Source organism: Barbus barbus (genome assembly GCF_936440315.1).
Source record: "Barbus barbus genome assembly, chromosome: 2".
Classification (NCBI taxonomy): domain Eukaryota; kingdom Metazoa; phylum Chordata; class Actinopteri; order Cypriniformes; family Cyprinidae; genus Barbus; species Barbus barbus.
Window position 1 is genome coordinate 2,169,714 of NC_136730.1, and position 23,944 is coordinate 2,193,657.

The 23,944-nt window shown below is 38.5% G+C and overlaps 1 protein-coding gene across 2 annotated transcripts in view; it reads right to left on the minus strand.

Annotated features, from left to right (window-relative positions):
• Positions 1-12,425: 12,425 nt before the first annotated feature.
• The window catches only part of LOC306879943 (adenylate cyclase type 4), a 34,148-nt gene continuing 22,629 nt past the window's right edge, over positions 12,426-23,944 (minus strand). For both annotated transcript variants that reach the window (XM_079433173.1, XM_079433174.1), the window contains exons 16-26: positions 23,775-23,859; positions 23,444-23,581; positions 21,138-21,218; positions 20,853-21,031; positions 19,321-19,405; positions 17,912-18,070; positions 16,938-17,087; positions 16,751-16,858; positions 16,551-16,665; positions 15,564-15,688; positions 12,426-13,107 (exon numbers count right to left, since the gene is read on the minus strand). In XM_079433173.1, coding sequence (XP_079289299.1) covers positions 12,979-13,107; positions 15,564-15,688; positions 16,551-16,665; positions 16,751-16,858; positions 16,938-17,087; positions 17,912-18,070; positions 19,321-19,405; positions 20,853-21,031; positions 21,138-21,218; positions 23,444-23,581; positions 23,775-23,859 — 1,354 coding nt within the window. In that variant the 3' untranslated portion in view covers positions 12,426-12,978. The remainder of the gene's footprint in view (positions 13,108-15,563; positions 15,689-16,550; positions 16,666-16,750; positions 16,859-16,937; positions 17,088-17,911; positions 18,071-19,320; positions 19,406-20,852; positions 21,032-21,137; positions 21,219-23,443; positions 23,582-23,774; positions 23,860-23,944) is intronic.

Sequence of the window (23,944 nt, forward strand, 5' to 3'; positions counted from 1 at the left end):
CCATACCACACAGTGATGCAGCTGGTTAGGATGCTCTCGATGGTGCCTCTGTAGAAGGTGCACATGATGGGGGCAGGGGCTCTGGCTCTTCTCAGTTTGCGGAGGAAGTAGAGACGCTGCTGTGCTTTCTTGGCCAGTGCTACAGTGTTTTTAGTCCAGGAGAGGTCCTCTGTGATGTGTACACCTAGGAACTTGGTGCTGCTCACTCTCTCCACAGTCGCACCGTTGATGGTCAGGGGGGCATGCTGAGTGTGTACTCTCCTGAAGTCAACAACAATCTCCTTCGTCTTCTCCACATTCAGAGAGAGATTGTTGTCACTGCACCACCCGGCCAGGCGGCTCACCTCGCTCCTGTAGTTTATCTCATCTCTGTTGCTAATGAGACCCACCACAGTTGTGTCATCCGCAAACTTAATGAACAGGTTGGAGTTGTGTGACGGTGTGCAGTCGTGGGTCAGCAGAGTGAAGAGGAGGGGGCTCAGCACACATTCTTGGGGGGCAGGAAGTCCAACAGTCAGTTGCACAGAGAGGTGTTGAGCCCCAGCTGGACCAGTTTGTGAGTGAGCTGTTGAGGGATGATTGTGTTGAATGCTGAACTGAAGTCTATGAACAGCATCCTGACATATGAGTCTTTTTTGTCCAGATGTGTGAGGGCTGGGTGGAGGGCAGTGGCGATGGCATCATCGGTCGAGCGGTTGGACCTATATGCAAACTGGAAGGGGTCCAGGAGTGAAGTGAAGTGAAGTGAAGTGACATACTGCCAAGTATGGTGACCCATACTCGGAATTCGTGCTCTGCATTTAACCCATCCATAGTGCACACACACAGCAGTGAACACACACACACCGTGAACACACACCCGGAGCAGTCCAGCTCCTGCTGAGGGATCTCCTCACACTGTCCGGGGACAGCGTCATCACCTGGTCGCCGGGAGGAGGTGGAGTCTTCTGTGCAGTGGTGCTGTTTTGTGGATGCTAAACAGTCTACAGATAACATTCTGGTACAACCACTACATATCTCTGACCATTTCTTCATTACATTTACTTTACATTTTGCTACCCAGGTGCCACCATCTCCCTTACCGGGTACTTTCAGACGCAACTTACGCTCCCTTTCCCCCTCCCTTCTTTCCTCTGTAGTATCCTCCTCTCTTCCCTCGCCTACCCATTTCTCTTCTCTGGATGTAAATGCAGCCACTGACACTTTATGCTCTACCTTAACCTCTTGTCTAGACGACATCTGTCCTCTCTCCTCCAGGCCAGCACGGGCTGCTCCTTCTAACCCCTGGTTATCCGATGTTCTTTGTGAGAATCGGACCAAACTCAGAGCGGCAGAGAGAAAATGACGCAAATCAAACGATCCGTCGGACCTGAGTAGGTATCAGTCTTTGCTTTCATCTTACTCTGCTGAAGTCCACACTGCCAAATCCTCGCATTTCCACAACAAGATCATCAGCGCTCCAGACATGCGTAATCTCTTCAGAACATTTAATTCTCTCCTCTGTCCCCCTCCTCCACCTCTCACCACTTTGATAACCGCTGATGACTTTGCCTTTTTTTTCACAGACAAAACTAGAACAATCAGTAACCAGTTCTCAACTCCACAGGACCTCCAATCAACCACATCCACTGCTCTAACTCCCATCTTCTCCTTCTGTCCCCTCACCGAGGCAGAAGTATCCAAACTTCTCCTCTCTAGCCATCCTACAACATGTCCTCTCGACCCGATCCCCTCACACCTTCTCCAAACCATCTCTCCCACACTCTTACCGGCACTCACACACATTATCAACACATCTCTCCTCACAGGCATAAACCTACATTAAACGCTTCTCTTTTAGATAACTACAGACCTGTCTCTCTCTTCCATTCATAGGGAAAACACTCGAACGAGTTGTCTTCAACCAGCTCTCGCGGTTTCTTTCACAGTACAATAAACTGGATGCTAAACAGTCAGGTTTCAGGAGTGGCCAATCGACAGAGACTGCGCTACTCTCAGTCACTGAAGCCCTGCGAACTGCAAAGGCTGATTCCAAATCGTCAGTCCTCATTGTGCTGGATCTTTCTGCTGCTTTTGACACTGTCAATCATCAGATTCTCCTGTCTACACTCTCATCAGGGGTGGTGATGGCGCAGTGGATAAGACACATGCCTTTGGTGTGAGAGACCCGGGTTCGAATCCACTGTGAGACACCAATGTGTCCCTGAGCAAGACACTTAACCTAGTGTCTTGCTCTTAACCTAGCGTGCGACCTCTGACATATATAGCAATTGTAAGTCGCTTTGGATAAAAGTGTCAGCTAAATAATAATTTATCATTGGCATCACTGGGATTCCACTTCGCTGGTTTGAATCTCACCGGTAGATCCTTCAGGGTGGCCTGGGGAGGGGAGGTATCCAAACCACATCAACTGGTCACTGGAGTTCCTCAGGGATCGGTTCTTGGACCCCTCCTCTTCTCCACATACACTACATCGCTGGGTCCCATCATACATGCACATGGCTTCTCCTATCACTGCTATGCCGATGACACACAGCTCTATCTCTCTTTTCAACCACATGACCCAACGGTAGCTGCACGAATCTCAGGCTGCCTGGCGGACATCTCGGCATGGATGAAAGAACATCACCTACAGCTCAACCTGGCAAAGACGGAACTTCTGGTCTTCCCTGCCACTCCGACTCTACAGCATGACTTCACGATTCAGTTAGGCTCATCAATGATTACCCCATCAACTTCGGTCAGAAATCTTGGTGTAATCTTTGATCACCAGCTGACCTTCAAAGAGCACATTGCAAAGACTGCTCGATCCTGCAGGTTTGCACTACACAACATCAGAAAGATCAGGCCCTTTCTGACAGAGCATGCTGCGCAACTTCTTGTCCAGGCCCTTGTTGTTTCTAGACTGGACTACTGCAATGCTCTTCTGGCTGGTCTGCCATCAAACACAATCAAACCTCTACAAATGATTCAGAATGCAGCGGCACGACTGATCTTCAACGAGCCCAAAAGAGCGCATGTTACACCTCTCTTCATCTCCTTGCACTGGCTACCTGTGGCAGCTCGCATCCAGTTCAAGACACTGATGCTTGCGTACAGAACTACCACAGGCTCAGCACCCTCCTACTTCCACTCACTATTACGAACCTACATCCCCTCCAGAAGTCTGAGATCTGCTAGTGAGCGACGCCTTGTGGTACCATCACAGAGAGGCTCAAAATCACTCTCCAGAACATTCTCGTTCACCATTCTTGGCTGGTAGAATAATTTTCCCACCCCTATCCGGAACGCCGGATCCCTGGCAATCTTCAAGCAACAACTGAAAACTCATCTCTTTCGGCAGTACTTGACTTCATCCTAAACTCAAAAAACTCTCCGCTTACTAGCTTGTACTTATTTGAACAATGACTGAGACTTGGTGTTACGAGCACTTCCTCTGTCTGATTGCCTCTTCAAGATTAATCGCTTTTTGTATTCCCCAATTGTAAGTCGTTTTGGATAAAAGCGTCTGCCAAATGACTAAATGTAAATGTTTGCGTCAACATATCGTCCATTTCGACATTAATCACTGTCATCTGTAAACACTTGGTCTGTGGGTGGGCACTGTGACAATATCTGATCAGTGGTAAAGGTATAGAGTAGGTGCCATGGGATGATGTGCCACAAGTCCTTGTCCCATGATGCTTCGATCCTGGTTCTGGGTAATCTGGAGAATTCGGTTTTCTAGGTCGAGTGATATACTGAGACTCGGACATGTTAATGCTCTTGCTCCCTGAGGTAATGCCACACCAGCTGGGCTTTTTCACCAGATCCAAAGCCTCCATGGAGTTTGTCTTTAACGGACGAATGCCACATACAAAACACAAAATAAAGTCCAGGCCTGGTCCTCTCTTGTCTTGCACTGTCGTCGCTCCTCCTTATATCCTTCCGGAGCTCCCCCGTGGGACTCAAGACCGGTGAGTGGCGCAGGTGTCGCTCATTATCATTAAACTCCACCAGCCTCACTCCGCTCCCATGGCTCTCGGCCCCACACCACTCACTACAGACTGGTAGGGTTAGGGTTAGAATAAGTTGACGTACTTGCAAAATTACTTACAGTCAGTAGAGTATTTGTTGGGAGACTATCACAATAAAGAGTTAGCAGATATGAATCAGACAGTCTACTAATACTCTAATGAGAATTTGTTGACATGTAGTTGCAACATTACTTAGTGTCAACAGAACAGTGGATAGAATAAGTATGTTTTGGGCTAAATTTATTTCAATTATATTTAAGCCCCATATCCTCGCAAGTCGTGACTCATGATTCTCAACTCGAGAGGACTCTCTTTTCGTTATTGTCACATAGAGAACGATTTGACTGAAAAACTATCAGAAGAGATAATGAAAGAAAGATAGTGGTCATCTACGCAATTCGGAAAAAGAGGCAGCTTTTCTGCATTAGGTATGTTTTTCACTTTCTCTATAGTGAATTGACGTTCACCATTTTGCGCAAAGTTTGTGCGTTGCTTGCTTGAGTTGCTTGAGCCCTTCCCCATAATATAAATTGTTTATAGGCCACATATTAGGCAATATTTTTAGGTTTTTAATGTTTATTTTTCAATGTTAATGAGAGTGACACCGAGAGATAAAAAACAGGAAAAGTATTTGGAAATCCTTGGGGGGGGGGGGGGGGGCTGTGCTGGGGCTAAGGAAGTTTCTGATGGGGCTATAGCCCCGCCCTAGCGCCGCCACGGCAGAGGAAGCTGCCGGGATGACATCCTGCACCCGATGGTAAGAGCTGGAACAGGAGGAGGAAAGCACGTACTGAGGTCCTACACCCTCCATTCCTGACTTCACATCAAAAGATAATGTCCAAATGTCCTCACAAGGAAGGTAATACCAGTCATTTTTAACTCCTTCCTTTTATTGTTGTGATTAGTTTAATTCCTTTCATGTAAAGCACTTTGAATTACCATTGTGTATGAAATGTGCTATATAAATAAATTTGCCTCATTGCTTGCCTTGTGGGGACATTGTTTGGGCCCCACGAGGAAATCAGAAAGTTTCTGAACGGGGCAGGGTTAGTGGACTGAAATGTTTTTATTTATTTATTTATTTTTTTTAAATAAATTTGACATTCGACTAACACAAACAGAAACTACACTTTCCATTGTTTTGTTTTCTTGGGTTGGGTCAAGTGCTATGATCAAGTTTTACACGTAAATCTTTCACCACACAATAGGACGGCGATGTCCTGTTGTGATGAGACAGAAAGCCTTGCTCACATCACTGTATATTGTGATCTGTAACAAAGACACACAAATAGTTTGCACAAGATCAGAACAGAGACCTTTGGAGGGGCAGGTGCTCTGAAAGGGGCAAATGGAACAAGGTTTTAAGGTCAAGGTCCACCTGGTCGGGTAATCTTTCTGTAAAATCCAAAACAAAGATACTGTATATTGTTCGAGCTGCCATGAAAATTATAGGACTGAAAGACTATCCGAGTATTCAGACTCTGTACGAGCAATGTACACTGACTGAGGCAGAAATGATCCTAAGTGACCCATCTCATGTAGGCCTACTCTATCGTTGTTACGAACTCTTACCCCTCTGGAAGAAGGTATTCATAGCTTTCAGTCACGTGACTGGCTCGAAGACTTGGAGGGCAAACATCTATAGTATAGAACTGCAGCACAAGCGTCTACATTTTTCATGTTTCCCAGCTGCAAATATTTAGATCACCTCTCAAAAGAATAAACAAAGGTATTTCGGAACAAAATGCAAGTTTTGGCCATTTGCAATCCATATTAAGCACCCTCGGCAGTATTTCAATCATAAACAGTGTGACAAAATGTTGTAAAAACACTTAAAGTGCCGTAATATATTTAAAACAGTAATATTAAAAGATGAACTTCAGTATTCACAATATTAATGATGCATAGTTTACACAGGCAAGCAGATGAGGCTTTAACGTGAAACTTTGCACATTGTGTTTATATTCAAGCTTCATCTTCTTGCCTGTACAATTTAAATGAATCATTTGATATAATGCACTTATTGTGCGCATGTTTTCATGCATGTAATTACATCTGTAATTTCTGTAATAACATTCATAATTACTCTGTTGACCCATCCCTTACACCTTAACCCACCCTTAAACCTACCCATACCACCAAACCTGTCCCTAACCTTACCTGTATCCCATGAACATTAAGTGTTTTTCAATACAATAAGTGCATTGTACTTATTTTTTGATGCAAGTACATAGTTAAAGCCACCTAATATAAAGTGGGAAGTAGTAGTATCCTATACCATGTGTCCAAATGATGATTTATGACATTGAAATTATGATCCCTGTCAGCGTTGATTGACAGGTTATCATATGTCAGATGTGTACATGGGTAGTTTTTATGACCTGATTCATGAGTAAAACAAACTTATAAAGTTTTTGAAAATCTTAAAACGCACAAAGTTTTCTGTAAGGGGTAGGTTTATGTGTAAGGTTGGTGTAGGGTGGTGGAAAATATAGTTTGTACAGTATAAAAACCATTACGTGTGTGTGTGTGTGTGTGTGTGAGAGAGAGAGAGAGACCAAATAATCAGCCACAGTGTTGATTATTTGTCTAAAGCAGGGCTTATTTAAAATGCTTATTTGTTTGTCTTGTCATATCCTGTAATGTACTTTGATTTCTTTTAAACTATATTGTTCAGCACAATGGTCAACCATTATTGTTTTATTGTGCTTTATAAATAAATTGAACTGAACTGAACTAAAGCATGATTCTGTGCACATCTATATGAGGTGGATGCTGTACAGCCATTAACACAAGCACATAGAGGATATCTGTCAGTTAGACACCTTCACTGTTAGAAGGAAATGGATAGGGTGGGTGGTCTGAGAAGTTGGTGATTTGAATAATTTTTAACTTAAGACTGCTTCTCATAAGTTTATCTATTTAACCTACAGATTAGGCTGTTCTGATCCTACAGAGGTGTTAGCATACACACATAGAGATGATAAAGAAAAACATGCCCGGACATAGCACCTTTTTTCAGAGGTGGATGTAGTCGGCCGTAGGAACAAATTGGTGACTAGGCATTAACTTATAACATACAGCTCAAACAAACATTGATCCTGTTAAGGTGTCAATATGCACCCCTTTGCCCCCCCACTATTTTTCCACAATCAGGAAGAACCTGACACGTCCAGCTAGCTACAGCTCAGGAAGGAACACCATAAAAACGCCATGGCACAGGAGAGAGATAAAAACATCATAAATCCATCAAAAGTCAAATCTAACATCTCATTTGATCTTTGATTTACACACCCTACTGTCATGTCAGTCAGGGGGTGACAGAGAGGGTCACATAGCCATGAATCAGGTCATAAAAACTACCCATGTACACATCTGACATATGATAACCTGTCAATCAACGCTGACAGGGATTATAATTCAGGTCATAAATCATCATTTGGACACATGGTATAGGATACTACTACTGTGGAACCCAAAACTTTATAGAGAATGTGAAGTTGATGTCATGCCGTGTTGAGCTCTGGGTAACGTTTTGACTTGTTGTTTTGATTAGGCACCACATTAGGAGGATTACACTTTCTACTAATGAGTTTATGTAAATGTTTAAATTTTCTTTTGCGATTGTGAAAAATGTTACCACTATAGGTCACTACTGCTGTAAAGAGATGGTAGGCGCCATTTACGAGTTATTAGGATAGTAAAATGCTAATATGTTGTGCAAGCAATAGCAAATCGAGTGATATCAGATTAAGGTGCAATATTGGACAATATCAGATATATGGTGATGTTTCAGTTATATTTGGCAATATAAACAACAGGGAATAGTAGTAACATAGAGACTGAAAACAAAGCTTTATGGAGCTCCAAGTGCAAACCACTCTGCAGAAAGGCAGAAATTGGATTACTTATTACTAAATACTTTCTAAATCCAAAATCAACCTCAACCAGTTGAAAAAAATACAAGGATAGGCACAAAACTGCACTTTTAATTCTTTCAAATAAACAATATACAATTGCGTAAATTATTCTTCAACTGACCAAAGTGTGTAAAGGGAGAAGGTTACACTAAAATATACATGTTAACCTTAGATGTTAAATTTTGATTTTAAATTTTGTTTTATACAAAATTGTTCCATACAGCATTTAATGCAATTACATCAGAACAGTAAATTACAGGAAAAATAATAGAGTAATATCTTACTTTTTTAAAAGGAAAAGTAATTAAATTACAGTAATTAGATTACTCTGTAATGAGTTAATAACACAGATAATAATTTAGACACTCAAGCCTATGATGTGTTACAATTGGCTGCTTTTTCCAGTACTTTTATTTTATCTTGTAGGCCAGCAATAATTTCCTCTTTTTCCTTCACGATTCTCCTTGTATTGTTGAGCTCATTAGCCATTTGTAACATGTGGTAGTTGTAGTAGCTGTTTTGATTGTGTGATATCATGACTTCAATCTTCCTCATGAGCTGATCCACTTGTGTACGGTCTGATTTCTTTCTGTTGTTAAATGCATGACACCTCCCCTCACATGTGATACTCACTTCATTCAGCTCTGGAATCTCGTGAATATACTCTTCAATTGTTCTGTCTTCAAGATCATCTGCCCTGGTGAACAAGATCATCATGTGTCTGAACACAACATTTCCAAAGTGTTCTTGGATCAGTCGAATGATGGATCTCTCCTCTGCAGTGAAGCGGCCGATGGAAAGGACGAGAAGAAAGACGTGAGGACCTGGAGCTGCAAGAGTGATGCATTTCTTGATCTCCTGTACCACTTCTTCATTAGAGAGGTTTGTGTCGTATAGACCAGGAGTGTCCACAACAAGCACCTCTCTGCAATTTATCATCTTTTTTCCAGATGAGCACTGTTTAATGCTCGATGTAGCTCTTGCTTCTGAATTGAACATCTTCTCACCGAGAATAGTGTTTCCTGTGGCGCTCTTGCCAGCTCCTGTATTATCCACCAGAACAATACGAACGCTGTTCTGACCTGTTGTACTTCAAGGAGGTACACAAAACACGGCAGGCAGGTATATCAAAAAGAATAAGCTTTACTCACGACAACAAAGGCAGGTGTAACACAATAGCGGACAAATGAACGGGAGAACACAGGCTAGAAAGGCAGGTCACAATCAAGGGAGAACAGAAACAGGTGTGGAGTTAATTAACTAATAATCATAGGGATAAACTAGGAAGGTAGACAGAGACATAACTAAACAAAAACAGATCAGAATCGTGACAGTCAGTCAATAAATGGGAAAAATGTAACTGGCGTTACTTTTTTGAAAAAGTAACTCGGATATTTTCTTGTAAATTAAAAAGTAATGCGTTATTTGACTAGTTACTTGAAAAAAGTAATATTATTACGTAACACGTTACTTGTAATGCGTTACCCCCAACATTGCTTATGACTGCTTTTGTGCTGCGGGGTCACATTTAGTTATCACTGTTAGTCATAAAGCATCACAAACTGCTAAACTGTATTAAATCTGACTGGCCTAGACAGAGACGGCCTTTCTACATCATCTGGGAAACCGCAGGCAATACAGTATGTAAAAAAATCTCATTTTAACTATTGCTTAGAAAAGGTTATGCCTTTTATTAATTATGAGCTCTATAAATTCAATTGATAAGACATCCTTCTTGATTATTAAAACTGAATTAAACCATAACAATAATAATAATAACAAAACAGATTTAATATGGCCCCACAAATCTGTTTTTTGTTAAACCTTTAATAAATCATTGATAATTTGTATATGTTGTAGAATTTCAATCAATTGGACATGTTTTTTATTTTATTTTATTTTTTATTACAAGAGTACAAACTGTAGCAAGCATGAGGGGTCTTGGATCATTTCTCCATTCTAAGTGATTCCTGGCCCCAAACATTTAGCTGGCATAGACAAATCAATTCTAAAAAACAATAAGTGGAAGGCTAACACGTGAGCAGCAATCGTTTGATCATACATTTGAATTAGAGATGGCAGTGAGCACCCTCTTGAGGACAGACCACCAGAATAAAACCAAAAATATAAATAAAAATAAAAAACAGCTCATGATACATGCACCTATAGCTATTGTATAAGGAAGGACACTGAAGATGTTTTGACCCTTGGATTGAGTGCTAATTCATTCATATATTTACATTACATGTCTGTCTTAGTAATTGCACTATATAGTGCTTGAATACACCTGTTTGGCGTATTTCTGACAAGATTTCAGCAATATTTAATTCTTAGTTAAACTTGTCAGTTCTACTACAAACACTGTTTGTTTGTTTGTTTTGAAGTCAGTGCTGTTGACCAACCACGAGATGATGCCCTTTGATTAGACATCAAGTAAGTCTTGCTCTTTGGAAGACTTGAAATAATGCTGCACCTCTTTTTGAGCATTTAACATACTTGTCCTTCTCATGTTGTTTGTAAGTGCTAGAGTTGTTCCTCCATAAGAGGTTTGCTTTACTATGCACAAAGGAGTTTTCTTTTTTTTTTATTGTTAGACAAGATCAAATGTAATTAATGATTTAATATTACCTCACAAAATTTTGTTAGATTTTTGCCAATTTATCCAAAGTTAAAGGGATAATCCAAGACCAGCTGTGCGTTAAACAATTTTAATACATGCTATGGAGGCAAAGAACCTCACTTTGTGTCATTTGTTTCAAAGATGTGTTAATACACTCACCTAAAGGATTATTAGGAACACCTGTTCAATTTCTCATTAATGCAATTATCTAATCAACCAATCACATGGCAGTTGCTTCAATGCATTTAGGGGTGTGGTCCTGGTCAAGACAATCTCCTGAACTCCAAACTGAATGTCAGAATGGGAAAGAAAGGTGATTTAAGCTATTTTGAGCGTGGCATGGTTGTTGGTGCCAGACGGGCCGGTCTGAGTATTTCACAATCTGCTCAGTTACTGGGATTTTCACGCACAACCATTTCTAGGGTTTACAAAGAATGGTGTGAAAAGGGAAAAACATCCAGTATGTGGCAGTCCTGTGGTCGAAAATGCCTTGTTGATGCTAGAGGTCAGAGGAGAATGGGCCGACTGATTCAAGCTGATAGAAGAGCAACTTTGACTGAAATAACCACTCGTTACAACCGAGGTATGCAGCAAAGCATTTGTGAAGCCACAACACGCACAACCTTGAGGCGGATGGGCTACAACAGCAGAAGACCCCACCGGGTACCACTCATCTCCACTACAAATAGGAAAAAGAGGCTACAATTTGCACGAGCTCACCAAAATTGGACGGTTGAAGACTGGAAAAATGTTGCCTGGTCTGATGAGTCTCGATTTCTGTTGAGACATTCAGATGGTAGAGTCAGAATTCGGCGTAAACAGAATGAGAACATGGATCCATCATGCCTTGTTACCACTGTGCAGGCTGGTGGTGGTGGTGTAATGGTGTGGGGGATGTTTTCTTGGCACACTTTAGGCCCCTTAGTGCCAATTGGGCATCGTTTAAATGCCACGGCCTACCTGAGCATTGTTTCTGACCATGTCCATCCCTTTATGACCACCATCTACCCATCCTCTGATGGCTACTTCCAGCAGGATAATGCACCATGTCACAAAGCTCGAATCATTTCAAATTAGTTTCTTGAACATGACAATGAGTTCACTGTACTAAAATGGCCCCCACAGTCGCCAGATCTCAACCCAATAGAGCATCTTTGGGATGTGGTGGAACGGGAGCTTCGTGCCCTGGATGTGCATCCCACAAATCTCCATCAACTGCAAGATGCTATCCTATCAATATGGGCCAACATTTCTAAAGAATGCTTTCAGCACCTTGTTGAATCAATGCCACGTAGAATTAAGGCAGTTCTGAAGGCGAAAGGGGGTCAAACACAGTATTAGTATGGTGTTCCTAATAATCCTTTAGGTGAGTGTATATGTGTGACATGCTGCATGCTTATAATTGAATATAAATTTCTCCCTTTGATTTCATTTCACTGTGGCAATTTTAGTAGCATTTTTTTTCTTTTATTACTGATGTGATCTCAGTCTCGGTCTGGTATTTAAATTTCTACCTTTACATATTTCAATGTTTTTGCAAGCCAACACAAAGTTTCTCAAGCAAACGTAAAACATTAATGCTATTTTTTATTTTTCTTTCACCTGTATATGTTCTCTCACAAACATTTTATGAGGGATTGCTAATTTCTGAAGGAACACAAAAGTTTTGTGAGCAAAGGAAAAGCAGCTAAATATAAATATCCATACTATATTAATCAAGATTATTCAAGGACACAAGTCATAATGAAGTATAATTTTTAATTTCTCATATTTGAATATTCTCATATTTCAATTTCTCTTTTCAGCCACCAAATTACATTAGGAACCAATACGATATGAATTGGAAATAAATCAAATTTTATAAGAGTCTCATTTTAAGTCAGCCACTTTATTTATTACTTTCTTAGTCACAAAAATGGTTGAATTTTAAACACAACAATCAACTGCTTCTTATGAAACATTTTTTATTTTAAATTTTATACATAATATTATTAACGTTTACTTTTCTACTAAACATACAAAACATTAAATACATATTAACAACCATTAATAAATAAGTGCACAAGTTAAGGAAAATACAAGAATTCAATATAAAACTAAAGTCATGTGGGAGTTTGGAAATTTGGAAAAGTTGGCAACTTTGCATTGTTTAAAAAAATAGATTAACTTAAAAAAAAAAAAGTTTTCACAAAGAACAACAAACGCTAATCTTCCTTCATTAGAAGTACTAGAATTGGTTAAGTGTAAGTGCTAACTAATTCAGTTCTTTTGTAACATTCACAGCAGACAGAGGAAGTTTGGGTGAGTCTCCTCAGTGAGATCACAGAGGACCTTAGTGAAACACTCATCACAGTCTCAATCTGTGTAAGAAGGAGTCAGATTGACGTTAAAGCGTCCGGTTCCTCTCATCTTGATGCTGTGGTCACTGCGCTGGATGCTCGGTGTGGATGAAGTATGTGGTCAGTTGTCCTTTGCCCTTCACGTTGACCACTCCTCTCAGAGTTATTTTGTAGCCCAGCGTTTGAGCCACCTGCGCAGTCTCCTCTGTCACCTGAGAACACAACAAACACACACCTGAATGAGATCACCTGCTATGAAGGTAATTTAATGCCTAAAAAATTTGCATGTGTAGGGTAAGAGTTGTTGTGCAATTGTACATAAGATGTACACTTAATTCACAAACATAAATTAAATTTGCATGCACAATAAAAGTTTTGTAAAGGTGCAAATCAAGATTCAAGTGCAAGAAAAAAGATTCACAGCATTTTCCTTTTTTTGCAAGTGTAATTCATGTATTGTGAAACTGCAGCTTCATGCTAACGCAAAATAAATAAGATCTGTATTCTTCCACTTTCCATTTCTTTGCACTTACACTTTTGGCAAGTTTTTTTTCGCCAAAATACGGTCAAATATGCTATTTTGACTCTAATGCTGTGTTTCTATATTCCTATATTAACTCTCAGCTCATTTTATTATGATATGGATATGGAAGATGGCGGTGCGATCAGATGCAGCGGCTGCTCCGGATCCCAAAGACGGTGCTTTTATGTCTTTTAATGTCGTCTGTTCGTCTCCAAATAGTGTCAGTTTACCGCTAACTCACAAGGAAATCACTCCAAAACACATCTATGATCGCCAAAGTCTTTTGGATATCAGCAACGCATACAAACATCAACTCTCGTCGGCGGCTACTGAGAAGCTACGAGGCCTTTGTTTACTGCTCGAATCGGACCTCGAGACCGCGGCCTCGCCTACTGACACTACCCGCACAAGGCAGCGTCGCAAGCGGTGTGAGAGAGGACGGAGGCGCGGTAAGTGCGGAGGTATACGGGCTAGGCTAAGAGCTAACCCCACAAGACCGGCTCTTCCAACACTCATGCTCTCAAACGTTCGTTCTCTGGAAAACAAACTGGACTTAATTCAACTCAGTCGGTCTACACAGCATGAGGCAAGGGATTGTTGTGTGTTTTGTTTTCACCGAAACATGGCTAAACGACAACATCCCGGACTCCGCCATTCAGCAGCACGGGCTATCCCACTTCCGAGCGGACAGAGATTCATCACTGTCTGGTAAGACCCGCGGAGGTGGCTTGTGTGTGTATATCAACAAAGACTGGTGTAACAATGCTGCGGTATTCGGGAGTTCACGGTCATTGTTATCGTCGCGGTTTACATCCCCCCGTGTGCAAACGCTAAGCACGCGCTTCGTGAACTGTATAGCGCCATCAGTGAACAAACAAATAACCCCGACGGGTTTTTCATCATAGCCGGTGACTTCAACCACGCAAACTTAAAGACAGTTTTGCCAAAGTTCTACCAACATGTGAACTTTGCAACAAGGGGAAACAACACACTGGACTTTCTTTACTCAACAGTAAAGCACTCTTACAAGGCTGTTCCCCTGCCCCCACCTCGGGTACTCAGACCACATCACTGTTATGCTAATCCCAGCATATAGACCACTTCTCAAACTCGCCAAACCGGTTCAGAAGCAGATCACAGTATGGCCAGACAATGCCACCTCAGCACTGCAGGACTGCTTCCAGGACACAGACTGGAACATGTTTAAAGAGGCAGCCACCTACAACAACCACACAGACCTGAATGAGTACACTGAAACTGTGACTGCTTACATCAAAAAGTGCACTGATGATGTGACAGTCACCAAGACCATTACCACACGTGCCAACCAGAAGCCATGGATGACAGCAGAGGTTCGTGGGCTGCTAAAGACCAGAGATGAAGCATTAAGATCAGGAGATAAAGCTGCCCTCAAAACAGCAAGAGCCAATCTGTCTCATGGCATCAAGAAGGCAAGACAACAATATGCTAAAAAAAATCAACAACAACTTCACAGACAGTAAAGACACTTGGTCCCTGTGGCAAGCCATTCAGACCATCACTGACTAAGCCCCCGCCACAGGCCAGTGACGATGACACATCCTTACCAGATGCACTCAACCACTTCTACTCACGATTTGAGATACAGAACGACACACCTGCACAGAAACTACTCACATCTACTTGAACTTGAACATCTCCAAACGACCAGGTACTCTGTCTCTCTCCAGCCGACGTAAGAAAGACCCTGTCCCAGATTAACCCACGAAAGGCTGCGGGCCCTGACAACATACCTGGACGTGCACTGAGAGACTGTGCTGCACAGCTGACGGATGTCCTAACAGACATCTTCAACACCTCGCTGAGCCAGGCAGTCGTCCCCACGTGTCTCAAATCCACCTCCATAATTCCAGTACCAAAGAAGTCACTCATGTCCTGTCTGAATGACTATCGTTCCATAGCACTGACCACAATCATGATGACGTGCTTTGAGAGATTAGTCATGCATCACATGAAGTCCAGTCTCCCAAACACACTGGACCCATTCCAGTTTGCATATGCAAAATATTTGCTAACAAATGTAAATTTATCATGTATGTAAATGTAAATGCTTCCTTAAATTACAACACAGACAGATTGATATTTTGATAGTTACAGGTGCATCACCTGTATTTTATCCAGGACTCCAGTGCTGTCCATCCTGCTGGCCACATTAACTGTGTTTCCCCAGATGTCATACTGAGGTTTATGAGCGCCGATGACGCCTGCGATCACAGGGCCGTGATTTATACCTGAACACAACACAACACCAAACGCAAGTCAAAGTTATGGTAGATAAATACGATTTTTCAGTGTTTTCAAAAGATGTCCCTTCTGCTCACCAAGACTGCGTTCATTTGATCAAAAATACAGTAAATACATTAAAATAGTTTTACAAATTAAAATAACTGTTTTCTTTGTGAATATGTGTTAAAATATAATTTATTTCTGTGATCTGCAGCTGTATTTTCAGCATCATTACTCCAGTCTTCAGTGTCACATGATCTTCAGAAATCAGTCTAATATACTGATTTACTGCTCAAGAAACATTTCTGATTATTATAATGTTGAACACAGTTGTGCTGCACAATATTTTTGTGGAAACTGTGATAAATTTTATTTTTCAGGACTGACAGATGAATAGAAAGTTCAAAAGAACAGCAATTATTTGAAATGGAAATCTACTGTGACATTATACATGTCTTTACTGGCAGTCTTTTCTGTTTGGCAAATCCTTTTTTTGATTGATCTTAGGAAATATTCTAATATTTTGAGATACTGGATTTTTGACTTTCATGAGCTTTAAGCTCTAATCATCAAAATTAAAACAAAAACACTTTTGAAATGTTTTACTTTACATGTAATGAATCTAGAATATATTAAAGTTTCACTTTTTGAAATAAATATACTTTTTTCATGATATTCTCATTTTATATATACACACTGTGTGTGTGTATATATATATATATATATATATATATATATATATATATATATATATATACACACACACACACACACACACACACACACAGTATATATATTAGTATATATATATATATATATATATATATATATATATATACTGTATACTGAATAAAGTCTGTGTTGTACCGATCCTCAGTTTGAAGCTGTTGAAGGAGTGCATGTTGATGTTCTCCAGTCTCCCCATCAGAGCGATGGCGAAGTCCAGCATGCAGCGGATGTGACTGTAGAACATGTCGCAGTTCTGTAGACGGTAGAATCAGATGAAAACTCACACATATGCGAAACATGTCCTGTAAAGCACACACACACATGCACCAGTGACTTACCTGTCTCTCCTCTGCTTTGGTAGGTTTGGTCAGTCCAGCCGCTGCCATGTAGGTGCTGCCGATGGTCTTGATCTTTTCCACGGCGCTGAACTTGGGCTTGTTAAGGAGCTGTAAGAGAAGGTTACGAGGCAGGTGGGTTAAAACAACCACAAACGGATAGACAAACAGACATCAGATGGACAACCACCTCGTCAAAGTCTGAAATGATCTCGTTGAGGAAGCGAAGGCACTCCAGGCCGTCGTTGTTGACGCTGCTCTCGTTGTAAAACTCCTTAAAGAAATGCGGCACGGACGCGAACATCACGCAAACACACTCGCACGACTTACTGTACAAGTCCTGAAACACACACACAAACACACAATAAGTACTATCACAGAACTCTAACACATAATATTCAATCTTGAGGCTTTTGTGGCTCATATATTGAGATATATTGGTGGATAAAACAGCTCAGTTTTATAGAGAGACTCAAACTGAGCAAAAATATGAATTTGCTGCAGATGCTGATGAGATCTTTATAACGTTGCAGCAGATACTGACATAAAATGATCTAAATATCAGCGGTCGCTCTATATCTCCAGTAATATGTCTCAGTAAGATGAGATGTAAATGATCCAAACATATAATGCAATGCTGATTGAGAGATGAAGAAATAAACGCTCCTCAGAAGATGTGAGATGAAGATCATTCCTCCGCTGAGGAACAGAGAAAGTAAAGCTTCTGGAAACAAACGCTCCTCAGAAGATCCTGATGATCAGATTTGAGACGCACTGATTTTACTAGAAAATGATTGATGGAGAATCAAGTAAAGCTGAGCTGCTTCAGTCCAGTAAGAGTTCATCTGGAGATATGACTGCAGTTATTCTGACCTTTACTTGATCAAAATCAGTCCAGATTTGACACGAGAAGCAGCAGCTGATGTTGGACGCTTGTACAGTTACACTAAAAGAGCTTTTTCTGGATAAAACACTCTAAACTATCAATCAGGGACAGACGACATGAGGAGTTTGTAAGTAAAATGGCAAATATAGAGGCTTTTATGTATCAGATATGATACAGTGGTGCTGTAGGGTTAACATCCATTCAGAGATGTTAATACAGTATATTAATACGCCTCTAGGTGGTGCAGTGGACTCAAAGAGCCTCTGTGAGTGTTTGACCTGGTTCTGGATGTCTTTGCCGATGAAGAAGTCTGTGACGTGTTCTGGCAGAAGGTTCTGCAGCAGGAGTCTGTTGACGTTCTTGGTCGTCTCCATCTCCTCCGTCTCTTTATTAAAGCACTTCTCCAGCAGGAACTCGGCCCGAGAGCCCAACTCATCCTGCATCATATTAAACACACACAGATTACTCTAATGACACGGCCTGAATTCTGCTCAAGTGGGAGACACCTTTCCTTCACGTTTCTCCCAAGAAAACAAGAAAAAGATGTGCAATCGAGAAACATTAGACTAAAATTATTTTGTGGTTTTGTTATTTTATCATCACCATCATACTATATATAATTATAACTTTTATTTTCTGCTTTATTTTAACTTCAAAGTTTAGATAATGTTTTTGTGGTTTTATTTTTATTTTTTCTATTAGTTGTATTTATATCTGAAATATGCATATGTAGTTTTTTTTTTTTTTTTAGTAATGTTTTAGTTTAGTTTCACTTTTAGCTTTTATTTTAGTACAAACTAAATGACATTTAGAAATGTTGTCTTGGCAACTAGCTGAGATAAAACAATTTAATGTTTTTATATATTTTATTTCAGTTAATGTTTAAGTAAAAAAATTTTTTTTTTTTTTTTTTTAAATATAATAACCCTATAAAAGTTTTTTTTTTTTGTTTTTTTAAATATAATAACCCTATAAAAGTTTTTTTTTTTTTTTTTTTTAAATATCGGCTCGGCTATCCAGTGTTAATGTTTATACTATTATAGTTTTTTTTGTTAATATTTTGAATTAGATTTGTAATTTTTTTATTTTTCTGTTTTAATTTTAATTTTGGTTAAAGTTTTAACATAATTTTGTTGCGTGTTAATATTAATTAAAATATGCACATTTGATATAAGTTCTCATTTATTTAGTTTTACTTATTTTAGTACTTCAACTTAAACTAACTGAAAATTAAAAATGTTACAACTAGCTGAAACAGAAAAGTGTTTTGTTTTTTTTCCTGTTAATGTTTATTTTATTTCAAGTATTAACAAAGTTTTTTTATTTTTTTTATTTTTGGATTTATGTAACTATAATAACCCTGCTGTGGTCGGAGATTCTAACAGTAGTTATAAATAAATATGTAAAGAACATTATTGAAGATTAAAACTAGTTGAAGACCATCCTTGACTCATCAGCTGATCAATATATTTGAGTAATCAGCACTTAACTCGTGTCAGATATTTATAATGTATGAATCAGTTGCTGTAACACCCATGATTCCCCACAGATGAAGGAAGCAGCACCATTCAAAGACAAAAGCTACTGTGTTTCGAGAAGTAGTTAGTCATCTGGAGCGGATTTGTTTTTGTAAACTTCCCTATTACTAAATACATAATATAAAACTAACACACACACACACTTTTACCTGTCGCACGAGAATAAGGGAAATCAAGTAGAAAATGACCAGCCAAATGCCGGACATGATCTTGGGCTCCTTGAGAACTCCCGGCCTAAAACACACACAGTGAGATATCACAATAAATAATCATTTCCACTCAATTTATTGACTTTAACAACAATCACAGAGTTTCTGGACACATGTTAGAGTTAAAACTCAAAGGCCTGGTTTCACAGACAGGGTTTAGGTTAAACCAGGATTAGGCCATAGTTCAATTTGGATATTTAAGTACTTTTTATAAACATGCCTTTGAAAAAAAAAAACAATACTGATGTGTATCTTGAAACAAAACAAAGGCACTGATATATTTTAAGATCAATTAGTGCAAGTTGAAACAGCATATTTACATATTAGTCTGGGATTAGGCTTAAGCCTTGTTTCTGAAAATGGAGGTAAGAAACATAGAAACAGCATCTGAACCACAAAAGTCACAAAATCAATTCAAACTCAATATACCTTCTTAATTCATATTCCTGCTCTTATTATGGACTATTAATCAGTGACATAATAAAATAAAAAAAACTGTTTGTCTTCATAATCTTTCATTAAAAGTCTTTGATCACTAATCCTTATTTTTCAACCACCTATAATAAAATTGTATTCTTTCCATGAATTAAGATTCAGTTCTCATTAACTATATGAAATACGTCACATTATTGAAGTACATTGGGCAGTATGTGCCACTTCATGATGGCTTTGAAATTGAATGTAATATGAAATTCATAAACCAGTTTCAACACATTCTAAACTAAACTTACAATTAACTTTGCTTATGCTAAATATTCATGCAAATAAAACTGCATTTGTGCTAAATATTAATGCATCTGATTGTGATTCATTATTTAAATTAGGTCTGCACAATGAATCAACATTAAAATATCAATCGTTATTATCATTTTTAATACATATTACTTTTTACAGTACAATTGTATTATTAAAATATTAATATATAGTCTTAATTTTTATAGTAAAAATTATAAGAACTGTTAACATTATTGTTGTTCTAAAAATTCAAATGAATAATCCAATAATAATAATAATAATAACAACAATAGTACTTTTTATTTTATAGTTATTATGTATAGTACTTATGCATAGGTATTATTATTATAACAAACAATTAAAATGATATATTAGAATAATGTAAAATAATGATAATTGATATAATGCTATGATTTAAAGTTTATAATCCAATAATAATTATTGTTATTATTATAGTTTTTGTAAGTTAAAATTAATAATAATAATAATGTTATTTTCTATTGGTATTGTGTTATAAAAATCATACAAATTTTCAATTGATTACTTTGCTAAATATCACTGAGACGCTATTACAGGTTAAGTAGGTTTGAGTCCACTTTTCAAACAAAGTCAAAGCAAGGATATTTTTACACTCTTTTCAGTCACTAGATCTCATATATCGCATTTATATAAAATGCAATATATGTAACAAAATAATGGCAGTACTGCAGAATCAGGTGTGTGTGTTTGGCTCTTACATGCTGTTGTTGCTGTAGAGCTGTTTGATGTAGCAGTCGGAGCGCGGCGCATAAACGTGCAGGAAGAGTGCAAGATAAACCACCACAGCGAGGGTCAGGAGGAAGACTTTAACAGATACACTCACACGCACAAACACAATCACGGCCAACATCGCCAGCAGACAGCAGTACAGGTAATACTGCACACACACAATAACATCATATTAACATATGATCAATATGACATCAACACTAATGTAAACGATCACCTGTATTGATCATTTATAATATAAGCTAAAAGCTCACCGGGACAGTGTAGAGATTGAGAGTGTTCAGCACTGTTGCATTGTGGGAAACACTTAAACAGTTATCACCTGGGATAAAAACCTACAAAATAAAAAGATGAAGTTTAAGACTTTATACAGACTTTTAGAAATGTACTTTCTTTTAAAATAATACATTTGATCTTTATGGGACAGAGGATTGATAGAACAACAAGAAATTTAGTTCTTCAGTAAAGGCTAAAACAAAATAAATGCATTTTTATAAAATATGTATAAGATAAGTATAGACTTTCTTAGAGGATGTTCAAGATAATAAAAAGCAGCAGGTAATAGTAACACTTTTGTGCTATAGTTTTCACACAGACATGTTGGATTCAAACAGGATTCACTATTAAAATCACTATTAATTAACTATTCAACTATTCAGTGAATTAACTATTCACCGAATGTACTCAGGAAATACTGAACAAACATCAATCAACTTTTAAGGCAAGGTGAATATTGTCAAATTTGAATAAAATATAACTCATAATGACAATACTTTCCCAGTTGATTGATTGCATTAAGAACTGCAAACATTTCTTTGTAATTACAAGTTTTTTTTTTTTTAAATGTTATGTTCAAATGTGCCAAAGAACTGGATGAATTCAGGTTAAAAATTCTTGTTTTATTTTGTTGACATATTAGAGTTAAGTGTTTTTCCAGAGGGGATTTAATATTTCTCTTTTTACCACTCCATAAACCAGAAAATACTATTAATAGCCAAAAACATACACTTTTGCCATAATTTAGCAATAAAATATTGTATAAGTTCAGGTGAAAGACATATCAACAAACCCCTCAGCAAACCCCTTCAGAATATAGAGAGGAATACAACTGCTAAGTTTGGTGTCTGTAAGTGAAGCTGAAGTGGATATAAAACTCACTTTAGGAAAACTGCTTTTAGAGATATGTATTATAATTGAAATCTACAGATGCAAATAGATGAAGTGCAATAAAAAACAGGTGAATGATATATCAACAAACCCCTCAGTAAAAACCTTCAGAATATAGAGAGGAATACAACTGCTAAGTTTGGTGTCTGTAAGTGAAGCTGAAGTGGATATAAAACTCACTTTAGGAAAACTGCTTTTAGAGATATGTATTATAATTGAAATCTACAGATGCAAATAGATGAAGTGCAATAAAAAACAGGTGAATGATATATCAACAAACCCCTCAGTAAAAACCTTCAGAATATAGAGAGGAATACAACTGCTAAGTTTGGTGTCTGTAAGTGAAGCTGAAGTGGATATAAAACTCACTTTAGGAAAACTGCTTTTAGAGATATGTATTATAATTGAAATCTACAGATGCAAATAGATGAAGTGCAATGAAAAACAGGTAAATGATATATCAACAAACCCCTCAGTAAAAACCTTCAGAATATAGAGAGGAATACAACTGTAGATATTGGTGTCCGTAAATGCTGCTGAAGTGGAGATAAAACTCATTTAGAGAAAACTGCCCATAAAAACATGTATTGTAATCGAAATCTACAGAAGCAAACAGATAAAGTGTAATAACAAAACTCATGTGAATATTGATATATTAACAAACCCCTCAGTAAAAACCTTCAGAATATAGAGAGGAATACAACTGCTAAGTTTGGTGTCTGTAAGTGAAGCTGAAGTGGATATAAAACTCACTTTAGGAAAACTGCTTTTAGAGATATGTATTATAATTGAAATCTACAGATGCAAATAGATGAAGTGCAATGAAAAACAGGTAAATGATATATCAACAAACCCCTCAGTAAAAACCTTCAGAATATAGAGAGGAATAAAACTGTAGATATTGGTGTCCGTAAATGCTGCTGAAGTGGAGATAAAACTCATTTAGAGAAAACTGCCCATAAAAACATGTATTGTAATCGAAATCTACAGAAGCAAACAGATAAAGTGTAATAACAAAACTCATGTGAATATTGATATATTAACAAACCCCTCAGTAAAAACCATCAGAATATAGAGAGGAATGAAACTGTACATTTTTTTTGTCTGTAAGTGCTGCTGAAGTGGAGAAACAACCTCATTTTGAGGAAACCTCCTTATAGAGATATGCATCACAATAGTTGAGGAGCATTATAATGAACACTTAAACGTGTATTTTGGCTGTTTTCGTTTTGCTGCTTTGAAAGAACATGCAGCATTACAAACATCTATCTGTGGCGTATAATCTGCTTTTGCGGTTTTGGCAGCTTTGACTATTTTGTTTCATCACAAACAGTCCTGCCGCTCATGAGCTGATGTTTGTGCAGGTGTGTCTCAGTATGTAGCTGTAACTCACTATGTTCAGCACTGCCATGAGCAGCATGATGAGCAGACAGAGAAACACCAACAGCAGCCGCAGTGCCGCCCTGGTGGCCACACCGTCAAACAGCGTCGGGACCCAGCGGATGCTGCGTGGAAACTTTGAGTGCCAGCGCTGACACACAAACACATATCACAACATTAACACAAGATTCAACCTAGAGTCATTATAAAACATCCTTTAGTTCTTTTTTATTAACACATTGTTCATAATAGTAAGCATTAACAATTTAAAACACCACAACTACAAATATGAATTTTCTTAAAATACATGCACAAACAAACATAAATAAGACATGCGGTCATACCTTCAGGAATTTAGTGAAGACCACAAGCACTATCAGTATTTGGACAGGGAAGGTGGCACCGTACGACACAGCCAGCGCAAAGTTTCTGTATGTGCACAAAGAAAATGCTTTCATTTAGAAAAAATATTTAAAAATGTAGAAAAATGCTTGTGACGAAATAAATAATGGCC